The sequence below is a fragment of the Trachypithecus francoisi genome, unplaced genomic scaffold (assembly GCF_009764315.1).
Source record: "Trachypithecus francoisi isolate TF-2019V2 unplaced genomic scaffold, Tfra_2.0 Lachesis_group1, whole genome shotgun sequence".
In the NCBI taxonomy this organism is placed as follows: Eukaryota; Metazoa; Chordata; class Mammalia; order Primates; family Cercopithecidae; genus Trachypithecus; species Trachypithecus francoisi.
In genome coordinates, this window is record NW_022681454.1 from 14474294 (window position 1) to 14493553 (window position 19260).

General features: G+C 41.5%; 1 protein-coding gene across 3 annotated transcripts in view; it reads left to right on the top strand.

Moving 5' to 3' along the window:
- The first annotated feature begins 474 nt into the window (after positions 1 to 474).
- Positions 475 to 19260, top strand: part of CC2D2A (coiled-coil and C2 domain containing 2A) — a 136709-nt gene continuing 117923 nt past the window's right edge. For 2 of the 3 annotated variants that reach the window (XM_033213787.1, XM_033213789.1), the window contains exons 1-4: positions 475 to 656; positions 6634 to 6690; positions 9470 to 9553; positions 11526 to 11649. In XM_033213787.1, coding sequence (XP_033069678.1) covers positions 6652 to 6690; positions 9470 to 9553; positions 11526 to 11649 — 247 coding nt within the window. In that variant the 5' untranslated portion in view covers positions 475 to 656; positions 6634 to 6651. Of the gene's footprint in view, positions 657 to 6633; positions 6691 to 9469; positions 9554 to 10003; positions 10121 to 11525; positions 11650 to 19260 lie in introns of those variants that run through there. The other variant, XM_033213788.1, reaches the window with a different exon arrangement.

The following is a 19260-nucleotide window of genomic DNA, read 5'->3' on the forward strand; positions in this document are numbered from 1 at the left end:
CTTTTTTTTCTTTCTTTTCAACTTTTTTGAGCCATAACATTTATATCCGTTTTCAGGAATTGGCAGTGGGATTCAGAGAATAGGCAAAGATTAAACTTGTGCATTCAACCTTCCACTTTTAACTGGAAAACACGTGAGCGCAACATTTGCTGGTACTCTGCAGCACCTCCACAGAGCTTTTGCTGCTGCCACGTTAGACAGCTTCGCCATGTAATGATGACCTTTTAAGATTCTAAATCGCCCCACCTCTGAGCCTGTTCTTCATTGGAAATGCAAGACAACCAGATGACATGAGGGAGGGGCGGCTCTTAAGGCTTGATCTAATTTCCGGTGCTGTCCATGTTGATTTCTCTCAGTCCTTCTCCTGCAGGCTGTGCGTCTCTGCTTACCCAGCATGCTTGTACTCCACTACTGGAAGTAACCTGTCACTTTAAAAGAAAAAAAAAGCCACCGAGTGACCTTCCTTAGGAACGGGTTGCTAAGCTGATGTTTTTGCTCCAAGACATGGCTGCAGCTTCCTAGGGAGGAGCCCAGGGGCATCTCCAACACTCAGCCTTTCCCTCCGGACCCTTTTAAAAGATTCTACAGCACCATCTCTCTCCACTTCCATCCTAGAAAGCAGAATCTGCAAAGTGCCTTTTGTAAAGTTTCTTAAGGTAAATCAGTCCCTAACCGGACTCGGCTGCAACAATGATTCCTGTTTTCAGTTACCGGCTTGAAATTCAGCCTCTCCGGGATACCATGAGACTGGATTTAATGAATTGTAAATTTAGGGGCTCTCATCATTATTTATGTTTTTACTTTCTGAAATGGGAACATAGACCATTACTTGGCAGCTTTGATCTGAGCTGCTATCTGGTATCTGGTTTGCAGGAAATGTTAAGTCCAGTTCATCACAAGCCCTAAGTGAAAATGCTCTCTGACTAAAGCTCTGTGAAACATTAGCTGCATGTTGCACTTACAGGACTTTTAGTTCAAACTGGCTTAAGGGGAGAAGCACTAGTTACTGCGAAATACACTTTTCTTGGTATTAGACAGAGAAAGGGCTACTAACCACAGTGCTGAGAGTTGCTGTGCTTTCCAAAGACTTCAAGAAAATCTACTGGCTACAACTTAAGCTGACTGTTTGTTTCCCCTCATTGCAAAGAGGTGCTATGAAAAGCTAATAAAGTCGAATAAGATATATGTTTGCTATTGCATTTTCATATAACCTTTTCTGCAAATAAATTCAGTGCCAGCATGAAATCTCTCTCTCTCTCTCTCTCCATATATCTCCTAGAGCTCACTTATAGAGTCGTTCATTCAAACATTTATGGAGCATCAACAATGCACCAGGCAATGAACTTAAGTTTAGAGGGTGCAAACATAAATTAGACCAGGTCAGAAGCTCAGAGTTTGCTGGGAAAATAGACCTATAAACACATGATAAGAATACAATGAGCTAAGTGCCATAAGAGATTTATAAAACACTAAAAGCACAGCGGGATGACATCCAGGGAGGGGCTTCCAGCACTTACCACATCGTGTAAATGTACTGGCCATATATTACATAACACAGCTCAAATATGGTCCCCATATGTACTCTTCAAAGCCAATGTATATTATATTGAGCTGATTCAATGATTCTATAAAGCTATTTGTCACTAACCTTATGCTAAGGGAAACTGCAGCTGGAATAACTTATAGAATAAGACAATGCATTCCAAAAGAATGTATGTGGCACCTCCCCAGGTGTCCAAGCTCCAGGATGGAACAGAAAAATGTTCTCAGGGTGTGAGGAAGAAAATACTCCTGGGTAGAAGTGCAGGAGGTTGCAGAAGCACCATACATGGAAACAGCAAGGCAACTGCCCTGGGCCTGGCTGAAGGCAAGGAGAGATGGAACATGAGTTATGGTAGCTGGGGGCTGAAGATTGGAGCCAAAGGTGGGTGGGCTTGAAAATCACCTAAGGTCTCTTTCATGACTCCTCTTCTATCCCCCAAGCTTCTATCCCCAAAGCCCATTACATTTTTCATTTTCTACTTCTATTTTTTATTTCATATAAAGCATTTTTTAACTTATAGAGAACTTTTTTTAGTCACTAAAATATTTCACAGATTTTTGTTTGTTTGTTTGTTTTGGTTTTTTTTCCCTCCTCATTCCTTTTTTCCACTTTCCCTCCTCACAATCACTTTTTCTTATTAACAAAACCTACCAGTATTGAGAGCCCGGTCTGTGCTAGGCATTTTGCTACACACATTTCATCATTTAGCCCTTATAAATTAATCATTCTTCAAGCTAGGAAGTATGATTGCAATGTTGCAGAAAAAAAAAATCTGTCTCAGAGAAGGGAGGGCATTGTTCCAAGATCACACAGCTAATAAATAAAGCTGAAGTTGGAACTCAGGTCCACATATTCCTTGGCAAAGAAATATGTGGGTCACTCTTCCTATAAACCCATGTTTTTGCCATCCTGGAGTAGGGCATATATATTGCATGATTTTTTAAGCAACCAATGTGGAGTTGAGATGCATTGTATCTCAACCTCCAGGTATGGCTCTGATCCATTGATGACCCTTAAGAATAGACCACTTATTCAGATGAAGGTGTCAGTACTTTCCTTGAAAAAAAATGTTTGGTTTTCTGCACTGAGTAAAATAAATAATTGACTTAATATAGCCTAAGCCTTTTCTCACCAGTGCTTCACAGCTTTCAACTGTAAATATTTCCAGAATAGTGGGCTATTCTGGAAAGCATAGAATAATTATTGATCCATTGCAAAAGCAAGAATAAATGGTGAGACGGAGGGGTAGAGTGGATTGAGGGAGGACTTGGGAATCAGAGTCTTGGGGTCAAGTTCTGGATGTGACATTTAATAATTATAACCTTGGGCAAATCATGCAAACTGTCAGAGCCTCAGTTTACTTATATGCAAATTGGGGCACATACTGCTAAGCTAGACATGTTATTGTGAGGATTAAAGAGAACATATGTCTAGAGTTAGCACAAAATAAGTGTGCAGTAAATCATAGCTATTTTGATGTTGCCAGTAGGAATATATTAACAAGTACCAATGCATAAGATGATGGCAAGCTGCATATTAAAACCAGGCAGTATTGATTTATCTTTTCTTAGCAACAGTGTTCATATAAAAAGTAAATTTCGTTGTCATTTGATTTCCTTAGAAACTCATTTAAAGGAAATGATCAGGAAAGAATGAGGAGAAAAGAAAAGCCCATTACATTTTTCATTTTCTGCTTCTATTTTTTATTTCATATAAAGCATTTTTTAACTTATAGAGAACTTTTTTTAGTTACTAAAATATTTCACAGGTTTTTGTTTGTTTGTTTGGTTTGGTTTTTTTCAGTTTGCCATGACCGGAGTTGTTTATTAGAGAACTCTCGTGTACTTTTACATTTCATCCTTATTATCCGCCCCCTCATTCACTCTAGGTTACTTTCTTACCTCCCTATTTTCTTAGCTGCTTTTACATTTTCCTTCCTTTATTTTTTGTACGCTGTGATGAAGTTTGTAGAGAAGACAATAGAATTTCAGATGTTTTATTTCCCTTTAACATGGTAATTCCCCTGTAGGGTCAGTGAAACCTTGAGCTCAGATGAGCTGCTTAAATGACCTGACCAAGTCCCAGTTAAGATTTGGGTTCCATGGATATTAGAAAGGGCTTATGATTTGTCAGCCATATGCCTGTTGTTTCTCCACATGGTTTCTCACTTAATCCTCACAGAAGACTAGAAAAAACAGTGGAGCTTTAAATAGTCCTAGAATGTGGCTATGGAACCACAGGCAATAAGTCAGTGACTTAGTCATTCATTTGACAAGTATATATTGAATGTCCATGATGTCCCATAATCCTAGTCTCTGGAGGTAAACAATAAACAAAATAATGTTTCTGCCCTCTTGTAGCTATATTTTAATGGATATAGGCTGACATTAACAAGTATGTATGTTGAGTGGTGATAAGTATTATGAAAAAATCATTGTAAGGTAGTTAAGGAATTCCAGGAGGGTGTTGGGAGGAGATCATTGTGTTGTGAATGGTCAGGGAAGAGCTCTCGGATAATAAGATTTCAGCAGAGACCAGAAGAAAGTGAAAGAGCAAGAGCCATGCAGATATCTTGGGGAAAAGGAGAACTAGGTAGCAGGAATCGCAGGTGCAAAGGTCCTGAGGCAAGAGGATTCAAGTGCAAATCACACAGGGCTTGTAGGCCTTGGAAAAAACTTTTGGTTTTACTCTGTTGACAAAGGGAAATCACTGGAGGATTTTGAGTGAAGCAACGTCATGATGTCACTCAAATTTTTATCAATTTGCACTGGCTTCAGTACAGAGAATATGGTAGCCCAGCAATGTGGGAAGCTGAGAAATTAGGAGGTACTTGCAGTAGATTTCAAGAGAGAAGATGGTGTTTGACCATGGTGATAATAGTGGAAATGTTTAGAAGTGATTAGATCCTGAATATAATTTGAAGCCACAACTGGCAGGATTTCTGATGGATTGAGTGTGGTGTGTCATGTGAGACTGAGAAAGGAGTTAAGAATGACTGCAAGGTTTCTGGCCTGGGCAAAATGGATTTTTGTATATTACAACAGGAAAACTGCAGTACAAAGCAGGCTCAGGAATAAAAGCAAAGAACTTTATCTGAGGTATGTCAAGCCAAGTGAAGGTGTCCATCAAGCAGATACTTGAGTCTGGAATTCTGGGGAGATGTCTGGACCCAGGATGTAAATTTGGGAAGTATCAGCATGCAGATGGTGTTTAAAGCCAAGAGACACGATGAGACGGCCAGAGGAATGAAAACAGGCAGAGCTAAGCCCCAGAGCACTCCAACCTTTGGTGGTCTCAGAGATGGGGAGAAACCAGCAAAGGAGTTTGAGAAGGAGCAGTCAGTGGGTAAGAGGAAAACCAAGAAAGAACTTGTCCCAGGAGCCAACTGAAGAAAGTATCTCCAAAGAAAGGGATGGGTGACTTTCATCACTAAATGTTTCTGACTTTTCCGTGCCTGGCTGATTTCACCCACAAGTAAGTGAGAAGATGCAAATGACAAACATGGCATGTTCTCACTTATGTGTGGGATCTAAAAATCAAAATAATTGAACTCATGGAGATAGAGAAGAGAAGGATAGTTCTCTTCTCTATCTACCAGAGGCTGGGAAATGTAGTCAGGGGTTGGGGGAGGTTCTCTAATGGATACAAAAAAAAAATAGAAAGAATGAATAAGACCTAGTATTTGATAACACAACGAAAGGACTATAGTCAATAATAATTTAATTGTACATTTAAAAATAACTAAAAGAGTATAAATGGATTGTTTGTAACACAAAGGATAAATGCTTGAGGGGATAGATACCCAATTTTCCGTGATGTGATTAAGCTTCGCATGCCTGTACCCAAATATCTCATGTACCCCATAAATATATACACCTACTATGTACCCACAAAAATTAAAAATGTTGAAAATGTTTTAAATGTCTCTGACCAAGTCAAGTAAGATGAGGACTGAGAATTGATCACCCGACATGGCAAGGCAGGGGTCACTGGAGATGAATCATTGGCAAGAGGAGTTGAAGAGCATGCTAGACCCCAAAAATAAAAACAAACTGGAAAGAGAGGGACTGTTTTGAGGGATTTTTCTGTAATTGTTGAAAACTTGAGCAACAGCTAGAAAGAGAAGTAAAGTTAAGAGAGGGCTTTTTTTGGCCAGAAGCGGTGGCTCACGCCTGTAATCCCAGCACTTTGTGAGGGCAAGGCAGGCTGATCACGGGGTCAGCAGTTCGAGACCCACCTGACCAACATGGTAAAACTGACTCTACTAAAAATACAAAAACTAGCCGGGCATGGTGGCACGCACCTGTAATCCCAGCTACTCAGGAGACTGAGGCAAGAGAATCGCTTGAACCTGGGAGGCGGAGGTTGCAGTGAACCAAGATCATGCCACTGCACTCCAGCCTAGGCAACAGAGTGAGACTCTGTCTCAAAAAAAAAAAAAAAAGAAAAAGAAAAAAAAAAAAAAACTGGTGGGAGTCTTTTTTAAAGGAAGGGAAAAATTACAGCATTTTTTCCACTGGTAAGAATGAGCCAATAGAGCAGGAAGAAAATCCAAGTGAAAGTGAAGAATTGTCAGGATCAAGGGCCTGGAGGGGAAGGAATGATGGGGCCCAGTGCACTATTGAAGGAGGGGCCCCATGGGGACATGGGGGTTCATAGTAGCAAGTGGAAGCAGAGGAGGTGGCGGTGGCTCAATGTGGTAGGAGGGGAAGGGGATGCAGAAGCCCTCTCTGGTCTTGTCTTTTTACTTAGTGAAATAAGGGCCAAGGTCAAGGGCAGAGAGTGCGGAGGGGCAGTAGCGGAGAGGAGCTGTAAAACAGTCCTTCTGGAGCTGGATTCCAACCAGTGTCATCCAACAATATGGGTACAGTAAAGGCAGGCTCCTGGGGACAGGGAGACCTGGCATCCTTCCTTTCCTCTGGCACTTATCTCCACCAGTCCTGCGGTCTGCCAGGGTTCCTGTGAGTGGAAAGTCTACTCAGCTCAAATACTTCACTTACCATCACGGCCAGCCTCATATATATCCATAGTAAGAGAAGCAGTATTTCATTGATTTCAAAATGTCTGACTTCTTCATTATTCTTTGTCAGGCACCCATCCCAGCCAAAATGAATCCCAGGGAAGAAAAAGTAAAAATAATTACAGAGGTAAGTGGCCGCTTCAATGTCCTCTAGGGATGTGTTTGTGTGTGCACGCTTATGTGACACTTGCTTGTGAATGAGGAAGTTAGGCCAACCAGCATCTATTGCACATGTTAAAAGAAAAGCTTTACATGAATTAAATTCAGCAGAGTCTACTTGTACAAAGAACAATTTGTGAATTGGGCAGCCCTCAGAACCTGAAGAGACTCAGAGAGCTCTGCTCTGCTCTGTGGGCAGACAGCATCTATGGACTGAAGATGGAAGTGGAGTACAGACACAGCTGGATTAACTACACCTCAGCGTTGCCTTAATTAAACATGGTCTGATCAGTAGGCCACCTGTGATTGACAAGCTCAGCTGCTGTGATTGGCTGAGACTCAGCTATCTGCTATGGAAGTACACTCCTAAGTCAGGCTTTCAGTTAGTTTACTAAGATTGCAGTTTGTTATGTAAGAACTCAAAGTAGACGTATCCTCAAGCCACATTTAGTTTAACACACACCTACTAAATGCACCCTGAGGGTGCTCTATCAGATATGTGGTGGCAAAGGGGAGGTGGATGGTGAAGGAAATAGAGTCCTGCTGACATTCCGAGATCTTACTTCTACCTGAATGCTCTGAAGCTGTTTTGTCACTGTTCTATGAACTCTGACACATAATAGCTCTAAGTTACTACCTATTATGGGGCCTAGCTCTGCCTGAAGCACGCCGATTTCTAAAGACATTCAGAGTGAAGGTAACCATTGTAGACACCCGCTAATACAAGGCTCTGTCCGTGGAGTCCTGCAATTTCTGACTCATTGTACGTAAAAACTCATTAAAGCACTGCCCACACCAGAGAAAGAAGGCTGTCTAATTTGGAGACTGCAGACCATCCAACAAAAGAGAGTATTCCTCTCAATCCTTACTTCTCTCTCATTTCAAGGGCTCACTGGCTTGAGACAACAAAGACAAAAATGGAGATGATATGTGCTGTCCAATGCAGTGCTCCAAAAAGCCTGAGGAAACTCATTATAAAACCATGCAGATTAACTTTAAGCAAGATAGTTGGGCACGGTGGTTCACGCCTGTAATCCCAGCACTTTGGGAGGCTGAGGCAAGTGGATCACCTGAGGTTGGGAGTTCGAGACCAGCCTGATCAACATGGAGAAACCCCATCTCTACTAAAAATACAAAATTAGCCAGGCGTGGGGGGGCATGCCTGTAATCCCAGCTACTCCAGAGGCTGAGGCAGGAGAATCACTTTGACCCGAGAGGCGGAGGTTGCGGTAAGCTGAGACCATGTTACTGCACTTCAGCCTGGGCGACAGAGTGAGACTCCATCTCAAAAATAAATAAATAAATAACTTTAAGCAAGATCAAGTACCGACAAACCCACATAAATTTATATTTGCTTATTCATTCATATAACCAAATATGTTTTGTGCCTGTAGTCCCTGGGAATACAGCAGTAAACAAACCTTGTGCCCTCATGGAATTTACATTCTATCTTATTTGAAGTCCTACTGGATAGTTAGAATAGAGGATGAAAACATCCCGGAAAAGCAAAAGATTACGTAGGTTTCTCACAAGTCCATTCTAAGTCAGTAAAAACTTAGAATTGAATTAAAAGCCATGCTTGCACACCACAATATAATTATCTTCTTGTAATCTAAGTTGGCGAATCCTCTGAACTAAGAACACTTCCTATTTGGCAGGTCCAAAGAAGGAGTCCAGAGTGAGGATGCAGCTCAGAGGACAAGTCAGAGATCAGGTCACACATACGAAGGAAAGGCCCAAACCAAGGCTATTCTCTCGTTTGACCTCACTTCCCTCCTCTGTTATTGCGGTTCATGTCTACCCTAACCCCACTGGCCAAGGGAAGTCAGGAGCAATTGCGGTCTGGCCCAGAAACCTGCATGATATTTCCTTGAAATCATATATCTTTAAAATTCATACTTTGTGTTCCAAATTTGTTTCAGTATAAAAACAAAACAAAAAATTCTAGTTTTAGGAAAAAAATTCTAGTAAGTTTGGTGTACTCCAGAGAGGTTCTGTGTTTATCTTGCAACTTCTTATTCACCCAGGGACACTTGTGCCCCAGTTTATAAAACTCTAGGACTAAAAAACTTTACAGCTTGTAGTAGACTTTAGAGCTTTGAGCTCTAACAATTTATGACTAAAACATTAGAAAGTATAAGGTGGAAAGAGGAAATGAAGTTTGCGCTGTGAAAGGATACTTTTCCTTTTCAAAAAAAAAATCTGCCAAAATTTCCTTTAATCTGAAGCATTTGTGATGATGTAACATTGTATCCTTATTATCCTTTTCCTGTGCCAGTAAGGCCGGGAAGCAGAAAAACTTAACCCGTGAAGTCCCTAATATGATTCTGATGTCTGTCCTGGGCTGTGGTTCTCTGTCTGTCCTAGCAGATTCACTTGTTAGTCGCCTTTCTTAGACTGTGACTTTTAAGAGCAGACAGCATGTGGTTTTCAATTCTGTGTTGCAAGAGCCTGGAACATAGTAAATGCTCAGTAAATGTTGTATGCATGAATGAGGACCTGGAACTATGGAAGATCCAACATCATCTTATGTATGATGTTCCAATATGGATATGACTTTTCGAAAACATGTCTGTGTTGAGAAGAGTGGATGATAATAGCCGCACAGATTGTTAACTGTTCCCCCACTCCCACTGAGCATTACTGCATAGAAGCCCTGGGTCAAGATGGGGGTTTTAATTTTAATACCTGAAAGTCATACCTCTCTCCCTGTCTTAAGATTCTCTCCCTCTTGCATTTTAACAAAGGAGTTCATTGAAAATGATGAGGATGCAGACATGGGAGGACAGAAGAGGAACTCAAAGGTTCGAAGACAGCCAAGAAAGAAACAGGTAGGAAGTGACAAGAAACTCTGTCTGTGTGTTGTGTCACTGATCAACAACCTGCCTGCATCCCCAGGACCATACAGTATCCACAAGGGCAGCCTTCCTTCTTTTGGTACCAACCTTTGGCCTGCTCTGGGGGACTGTGAGGCGAGGATGCAGATGGGATGGTCCAGGATGCAGATGGGATGGTCCAGGATGCAGATGGGATAGTCCAGGGTGCAGGAGCCTGATTCAGAGACTTACAGATGAGCCTCACAGTAAGGCGGGGGTCCACACTTGGGGCATTTTTACTCTAAGTTTTCTCCCATCTCCTGAGAGAGGAGTCTAGAAAAGACGAAAGGAGCCTGTTTTAGTGCTTCATTGAAGGCCATAGACTATGATGGGCAGTAGATGGCAGTAAAGGATTACAAATCTTGGAAAACTCCCTCTTTTTCCAACTCCAAGCCCAAATTCCGTCTTTGAGACAGAAGCCAACTCCTTTCTCCCGAGCCTGCTGGCAGATCCTCCCCCACCTCTCCACAGGAGTTCCCCTCCTAGGCTGGGAGCGTCCCGTGCAGGGTAAAGCTTTTCCAGGTAAGTCCTTGGTAAGGAGTTGTCCTCTGAGAAGGGAGGCAGGGAAGCAGCTATTGTGGATGGGAGCTCTGCTTGGAACAATCGAGATGCCAGCAGGGGAGGGAGGGGAGGGAAGCGCCATTTTGAGCCAGTAGTCACGTGAAGGGGCTGCAGAGAGGGGTGGCCAGGAGAGATGAGGAGGTCACAGGGAGACAGAAGAGACCTCCCTCCTAGCTACCCCCTTGCTCAGCATACTCATTGGGGTAATCTGGGCAGAGGAGTCACTTTCAGCCTTTCCTGCAGGCTGGGATGAAGCCGCCCAAGGGAGGGTACAGGCGGTCGGGGAGGTACTGCCTGGCCACGTGGGCTAGCTCTCTGGCCACTCCTGGGGACTGAAAAGACCCACAGCCAGACACAGCTCCGAAGCTTTAACCCCTTCCTGTGGGGTCAGTCTGCAGCTCTGCAGCCCAGGGCCAGGGGCCATGGAGGCACTGGATGAAAAGGGTTCCAGCCCTTAGCTCCAGCGTCACAGGCAGGGTGAGCAGTGGGTGACCAGTGCCAAGGCTGCCATGGAGCTTAGACTGAAGAGGAGAAAGGGGCAAGGATGGAGAAGGGAATGTAACAGCTCTCAAACGCTGAGCACTTTATGGGCCAGGCTTGGAGCTTCATAGGTTGGCAGCATTGCAAGAAATGTAGTTGCACTCCAGAATCAGAATCACATGGGGACTTTTTTTTTTTTTTTTTTAAGTTCCACCCCGGGCCACCTATTTACATCAGAATCTCTGTGCTTTCTACAATGACTCATACATTGTAGCATCTCAACAAATGGGCTCTTTTTATTATATTTTCCTTTTACAGATAAGAAAGCAGTGTAGAAGGAAGTTAAATAACTTGCCTCAAGTCCCACAGTCAGTCTGAGTTCGGAGGCAAGCTTTAGTCTATTTGTCCTCAAAGCTGTTATTGCCAATTCTGCTTCCTTGTTTTCCTTCACTGAGAGTTTGGGGAAGGAACCAGAGGCTATTCTTGGGGGTCCCCAAAGGGTGGACTAAATATTTGCCCTGAATTACCCAGTGACACTTCAGCTGCTGTTTGCAAACTATTTGAAGTTGAGAACCAACTGTGATTTTCCCCTTTCTCTTTCCTCCAAAGTCTTGCAGAGCTCTACACATTTTATCTAGAAAAAGTGAAAATAATCACGCTATTTGGGGATGCCTTGATAATTTCACGAAAGCATTTCTAGAGAAACTCTGGGTTGGCACCTCTTCCCTGGGGGGTACCCACAGTGAGTCAGGTGACGGGGACTGTGGTTATCCAGATGTGAATAGTACTAAGGCAGGTCCCCTCACTGGTAAACCATCTTCCCAAGAGAGGAACAGACTCAAATGAAGTCCTGGGAGTCTCTGAACCTCTGACCTTCTTCCTCCAGCCACCAACTGCTGTCCCCAAGGAAATGGTGTCCGAAGAGTCCCACCTTGGCAACCAGCCGGAGCCTGTGCAGGAGGAGCCCAAGACCCACCTCCTGAGCATGACAGTCCGGAGAGGCCCACGGAGTAAGTGCCTCTCTTGCATTCAGCTGGTTCGCTGGTGCTTGTTAATTGTCTACTGTGAGTTCAGCACAGAGCAGTATGGGGAATTTTTATGGGTGTTATTTTTCATGCATTGCCACTGCTGCTCCACTCACTTTATCCCAACTTGGTGAGTGACTTTCTAGGTTAATCCCTGCCAAGGAGACGGGACACATAGCTTCAGGATGTGTTTCTATAACCACATAATATTCTTTGGATGTTTGTCCCCTCCAGATCTGAAATGTGACCTTCAGTGTTAGAGGTGGGGCCTAGGGGGAAGTGTTTGGGTCATGAGGGCACAACTCATTAATGGCTTGGTGTTATCCTCTAGTAATGAGTGAGTTCTTGCTCTGTTCGCTCATTGGAGAGCTGGTTGTTAAAAAGAGCCTGGGCAGGCCAGGCACAGTGGCTCACGTCTATAATCCCAGCACTTTGGAAGGCTGAGACGGGTGAATCACCTGAGGTTGGGAGTTCAAGACAAGCCTGACCAACATGGAGAAACCCCATGTCTACTAAAAATACAAAAAAATTAGCCAGGTGTGATGGCACATGCCTGTAATCCCAGCTACTTGGGAGGCTGAGGCATGAGAATTGCTTGAACCTGGGAGGCAGAGGTTGCAGTGAGCCGAGATCGGGCCACTGCACTCCAGCCTGGGCAACACAGCAAGACTCTATCTCAGAAAACAAACAAACAAAAAAGAGCTGGAATCTCCTCCCCTCTCTCTTGCTTCCTTTCTCACCGTGCGACACACCTGCCTCCCCTTCCCCTTCTGACATAAGTGAAAGCTTCCTGAGGCCTCACCAGAGGCAGATGCTGGCACCATGCTTATTGTACAGTCTGCAGAAAAGTGAGCCAAAATAAACCTCTTTTCTTTATAAATTACCCAGTCTCAGATATTCCTTTAGAGCAATGCAAAATGGACTAACAGTACATAAGTTAGGGAGTGTTGATTAGAATAGAAATTAAATATGCCGAAACTCAAAGGAAGATGGAATTGTTAGGGAAGAGGTATGTGTTAACGTAGTGAGGCTTGAATCAGATGTTTGGAAGAAATGAGGGAGGTTCCTGAGGCTGCTGGTCACCCTACCATTGAGAACACCTACACTTCTCCCCCTATACACGCCTCTTCTTCTTCCCCAGTACAATGAACATCATGAATTACCTGCTCATTGTAGGGAAAATGACCACCCTTCAGGCATTGCTTTTCTTGAAAAGTGGATTAGACAAGAGGAAAAGTGGTTACACTTTTTAATTGTTACATAATTGTTAGGCTGTTTTCCCTATGGCAAAGTTGGGAAATAAGTAACTGTTGGAAACTAGAGGACTTTGGAAGCAAGTTGACTCTTAGATTGGAAAAATGTGGTTCTAATCTAAGAGCAGTGATACAATGAGAGCTGTTATGAATTAATAAAAACAGAACGAAAATGTATCTCAGATGGCTGTTTCTTTTTCTAAATGCTCAAAAATGTTTATTACCGAGGATTACAACTTGTCATTTCAGGCTGCCATAACAAAATACCATAGACTGTGGGGCTTAAACACCCAACATTTGTTTTCTCATGGTTCTGAAGGCTGGACATCTGAAATCAGGGTGCCAGCATGGCTGGTTTCCAGTGAGGTCCTTCCTTCTGGCTAGTTGGTGGCCACCATCTTCCTGTGTGCTCACATGACCTCTTCTGTGTGCCTGCATTGGGGGATGGGGAGGCTCTAGTGTCTCCTCTTATAAGGACACTAATCCTAATCCTATCAGGGCCCCTTCCTAATGATCTCATTCAACCTTAATTACCTCCTACAGGGTCTATCTCTAAATGCAGTCATACTGGGGGAGGAGGCTTCAACATACAAATTTTCAGAGGGGGAACACAATTCAGTCCTTAGCACAACTATTGGATATTTAATTATTTTAAAATGAAGGGAAAAACTGCCAGAAGAGGTGGCCACCAGTCAAGGCTCTGGGACATAAAAAGTGGATTATTTTCTAATCTCTAAAATGAAGAAGATACTGTCCACTGTCACCATGGAGATGATCTATCCATTATTCCCTTCCCCCACAAAAGGCACTATTTCTGAATTGGGGAATGGAGAGGTATGGAATGGGCAGAAGGCTGAGACCTGCCTCCTGGAGCCACACCATGACCAGCCAGTGTCTGGGAAGCCCTGGGTGGAGCTGGAAGCTGCTGATGAATTGGCAGCACTGATGAACCAAGACTAAGAGAAAACATCCCCAGAAATGAGGGGTGGAGCACATGGTGGATAAGGAGCCTGTGGAGCCAGGCATCTGTCAGAAATGAGAAGTCAAAGCCAGCAGACAGAGTCAAGAGAGCAGAGGAAGTATTATACCAGTGGCATTAGAGCAGGAGACAGACAAGTAAAAAGGAATGACGAGTGCTGGGAGAAATGGCAGAGCGCAGGACTGCCCTAGGCAGGCAAGGGTAGCAAGGGAGGTGACAGAAGAATGGAGCCTCCACATATGGAGGAGTCTGCATGGGCAATTGTAGGGTGAGGAGGATTCCAGATTCAGGGCTTGGAAACACACAGATGTATGTGCAGAAAACATAGAGGGGGTTGAGAGCAAGGTAGAAGCCGCCATGTGCTTTATGACCCAGTTGTGGAAATCACCTATCAGTGCTTTCAACATACTTGTTAGAAGCATGTCCCTAAATCCAGCCCACATTTAAGGGGAGGAAATCAGGCTCCTTCTTTTGAAAGAAAGAGTGTCAAAGAATGTATGGACATTTTTACTACCACATTAATTTTTCTTTAAAACTCTTCTTTATCTCACTTTTCTACTCAGAAATCTATTATATTACATTACATAAAATCCATACTCTCTTATTTATTCCAGGCTCTAAGACCCTATGCAATTGGGCCCCTTCCAGTTGTATTTTTCAGTCTTTTCCAGTGTGCTCCACTTTGATTGACTCCTTACTGGCCTCTGAATGCCTCATGACCATCTGAGCATTCCTGGGCTTTGGTTCCCACTTAAAGAGAGTTCTCTGCTTAAGCTTGTGATTGTAAAGGCAATTGAGCTGTTCCAGTTAAGACCGTGGGAGACGACTTAGACAACTGTGGGTACCAGTCTCTACCTATCTTACTCCCTTGGGCAAGTTCTCCAACCTCCCTAAACTTTAGTTTCCTTATTTGTAAAATAGGAACAATAATAGATTGGGTGAGCACTGCCACAGAATTTATACTCCAGTTGTGGGAGGGATGAGAGGAAAAAAGAGAAAAACAAATGAAGTAAACTAGATAAACATAGAGTATAGCAGGTATGAGAAGTGCCGAAGAGAAAGATAAAGAATAAGCTGGCAGGACTGCAGTGGGAGTGAGAGGATGAGGGGCATTTGTGAAAGGAAATGAGTGATCGCCAAGGGGAGAATGTTCCAGGCAGTGAGTGGTCTTAAGCCAGGAATGTGCTTGGGATGTTCAGCAACAGCCAGGGGGCAAGGGTGGTGGAGAGAGAACAACAAGGAAAAGGAAAAAAATAAAATCAGAAGGGAGGAGGGGAATTGTACCCAGCCTAGTGGGCCCTTAGACTTTTAATCCGAATTAGATGAGCGTCATTGAAGGGTTCAAGCCCAGGACTGATATAATCAGACTTAAGGCTGAAGGCTGCTGTGCTGAGAGTAGACTTTAGAAGGAGCAAGGGCAGAAGCACAGAGACCAGGTAGAGGCCAACAGCAAAAATCCAGGTGGGAGTTACTGAGGAATGGGACTAGTGGGTAGTGGAAGGGGACAAAAGAGTGTGGGAAATCTGGGTATTTAGAAGGTTAGAGACAAACAGTTATATATCTTGATTGAACAAGAATTATGAAAGCAGGAAGGTTGTCTCCATGGTTTTTGACTTGAGCTATTGGGAAAATGGAGTTGCCATTTTCTCAATAGAGTTTCAGAGAAAGAAAAGATGGCAGAAAGGGCAGGTTTGAAGGTAGAAATTGAATAGACATGCAAATTTGAGATGCCTGTTGAATATCCAAGTGGACATGAATGTATGGATATAGGGATCTGGTGGTTGGGGAGAGGTGGAGAGTAGAGAGGGATTCCCTGACCTTCTATCTAGAATGTCCCTTTCCCACCTCTGTCCTCTTTCCTCTCAGCTGGTTCTATTTTCTTTCAGAGCACTCATCACCTCCTGGCATTTTCCAATCAGCTGACTATCTTGATCATTAGAAGGAAAGCTCCCTGAGAGCCAGACTTTGTCTACTGTATTCATTGCTTATTCCCCAGTGCAATATTTGGAGCTTGATAAACATATGTTGAAAAACTGCCATGGGCATAACAACAAATACTCAAGACAGGGTCTTGCCTCTGGTAATCATCATTCTACTCACTATCTCTATCAGATCAATTGTTTTAGCTCCCACATATGAATGAAAACATGTACTAGTTGTCTTTCTGTGCCTGGCTTTCTTCACTAACATAATGTCTTCCAGTTCCATCCATGTTGCTGCAAACTGCAAAATTTCATTCTTTTTTATGGCTGGATAATATTCCATTGTGTATATGTAGCATGCTTTCTTTATCCATTTATCCACTGATGGATACTTAGGTTGATCCAATATCTTAGCTGTTGTGAATAGTGCTGCAATAAAAACAGGAGTTCAGATATCTCTTTGATATACTGATTTCCTTTCTTTTGGATATACACCCAGCAATGGGATTTCTGGATCATAGGGTAGTTCTATTTTTAATTTTTTGAGAAACCTTCATATTGTTTTCCATAACAGCTGTACAAATTTACATTCTCACTAACAGCATACAAGCATTCCCCTTTCTCTGCATCCTTGCCACCATCTGTCATTTTTTGTCTTTTTGATGAAAGCCGTTTTAACTGGAGTAAGATATCTCATTGTGGTTTAATTTGCATATCCCTCATGATTAGTGAATTTGAGCATTTTTGCATATACCTGTTGGCCATTCGTATGTCTTCTTTTGAGAAATGTCTATCAATGTTTTTTGCCTATTTTTAATGAGATTATTTATGTTTTATCTGTTGAGATATTTGAGGTCCTAGTATATTCTGGATATTAGTCCCCTTTCAGAGGAGTTATTTGCAAATTTTTTTCACATCTATTGAAATGATTCTGTCGTTTTTCCTTCATTCTGTTGGTATGATGTATTACTTTATTGATTTGCATATATTGAACTATCCTTGCATCCCTGAGATGAATCCTACTTGATCATGAAGAATGATGCTGTTAATGTATTGTTGAATACAGTTTGCTAGTATTTTGTTGATGATTTTTGCATCAGTGTGCATCAGAGATACTGGCTTGTAGGGTTTTTTTGATGTTATGTCTTTGTCTGGTTTTGGTATCATCATAATACTGCCCTTGTATCATAAGTTTGGAAGTATTCCCTCCTCTGATTTTTGGAATAGTTTGAGTAGGATTAATAATAGTTCTTCTTTAAATGTTTGGTTGAATTCAGCAGGGTAGCCGTCAGGTCCTGGGCTTTTCTTTGAAGATAAACACTTTTTATTACTGCTTCTATCTCATTACTTGTTTTTTGTCTATTCAGATTTTATATTCATGTTTCAATCTGGGTAAGTTGTATATGTCTAGAAATGTATGCATTTCTTCTAGCTTTCTAGAAGAAATGTATTGGCATATAGTTGCTCATAATAGTTTCTAATGATCCTTTGAATTTCTGTGGTATCAGTTGTTATGTCTCCTTTTTTGTCTCTGATTTTATTTATGTGGGTCTTCTCTTTTTCTTAATCTGGCTAAAGTTTTGCCAATTTTGTGTAGCTTTTCAAAAAACAACTTTTCATTTCATTGATCTTTTCTACTTTTTATTAAGTCTCGCTTTCATTTATTTCTGCTCTGATCTTTATTATTTTTCCTCTACTAATCTCAAGTTTTGATGTGCTCTTGATTTTGTGTTTCTTTAAGATGCATTGTGATGTCGTTTATTTAAAATCTTTCTATATTTTTTACGTAGGTATTTATTGCTATAAAATTCCCTTCTGGTAATGCTTCTGCTATACCCCATAGGTTTTGGTATGTTGTGTTTCCATTATCATTTGTTCCAGTCAATTTTTTTTTTAATGTCATCATTGACCCAATTGCTGTTCTGGAGCATATTGTTTAATTTTTATGAATTTGTGTAGTTTTCAGAGTTTCTCTTGTTATTGATTTGTAGTTTTATTTTATTGTGGTTAGAGAAGATACCTGATATGATTTCAACTTTTTTGAATTTTTTGAGACTTGTTTTGTGGCCTGAGATATAGTCTCTCCTTGAGCATATTCCATGTGCTGAAGAGAAAAATGTGTGTTCTGCAGCTGTTGGATGAAATGTTCTTTAAATCTCTGTTAGTTTCATTTGTTTTATTTGTAGATTAAGTCCAATATTAGTTTGTTGATTTTCTCTCTAAATGATCTATCCAATGCTGAAAGGGGGTATTAAGATTCTCAACTATTATTAATGGGAGACTTTTGTATTGGCATTTAGCTCTAATAATATTTGCTTTATATATCTGGGTGTCCCAGTATTGGGTGCATATGTATTTACAAGTATTATATCCTCTTGCTGAATTGACCCCTTTATCATTGTATAATGATCTTGTCTCTTTTTACAGTTTTTGTCTTGAAATCTATTTTATCTGATATACATACAGCTAGTCCTGCTCTTTTTACATTTCCATTGTATAGAATAACTTTTTCCACCCCTTTATTTTCAGTCTATGTGCATCTTTACAGGTGAAGTGAATTTCTTATAGTAGCGTATAATTGGCTCTTGTTTTTTTTTTTTTCTTTTTTAATCTTTTTAATCCGTCCAGTCAATCTAAGTCTTTTGATTGGAGAATTTAGTCCATTTATATTCAACATCATTATTCATAGGGAGGGACTTACTACTGCCATTTTCTTATTTGTTTTCTGGTTGTTTTGTTAGTCCTCTGTTCCTTTCTGTCTTCTTCCTGTCTTTCTTAGTGTATAAGTGATTTTCTCTGGTAGTATGTTAAAAATTTTTTGCTTTTTATTTTTCTTTGTACTTGTTACAGGTTTTTGCTCTGTGGTTACCATGAGGCTTGCAAATAACATCTTATAACCAGTTATTTTAAGCCGATGACAACTTAACTCTGATCACAATGAAAAGAAAATAAGAAGCAAAAACTGAAAAACTCTCTATTTTAACCCTGTCTCCCCCGCTGCTTTTTTATTTTTTGTTGTCTCTACTTATATCTTTTTGTACTGTCTATCTCTTAACAAATTGTTGTAGTTATTTTTGATAGGTTTTCTTTTAGTCTTCAGGCTAAAGATATGAGTGATTTAAACACCACAATTACAGTGTTAGGGTATTCTGTATTTGTCTGTGTGCTTATGTTTACTAGTGAGTTTTATACCTTCAGATTTCTTGTTGCTCATTAGCATTCTTCTCTTTTAGATTGAAGAACTCCCTTTAGCATTTCTTGTAAGATAGGTCTGGGGATGATGGAATCCCTTGGCTTTTCCTTGCCTGGAAAAGTCGTTATTTCTCCTTTATGTTTAAAGGATAACTTTGCTGGATATAATACTCTAAGTTGGAAGTTTTGTTTGTTTGTTTCTTTGTTTTCTTTAGCACTTGGAATATATCATCCCATTCCTTCATGACCT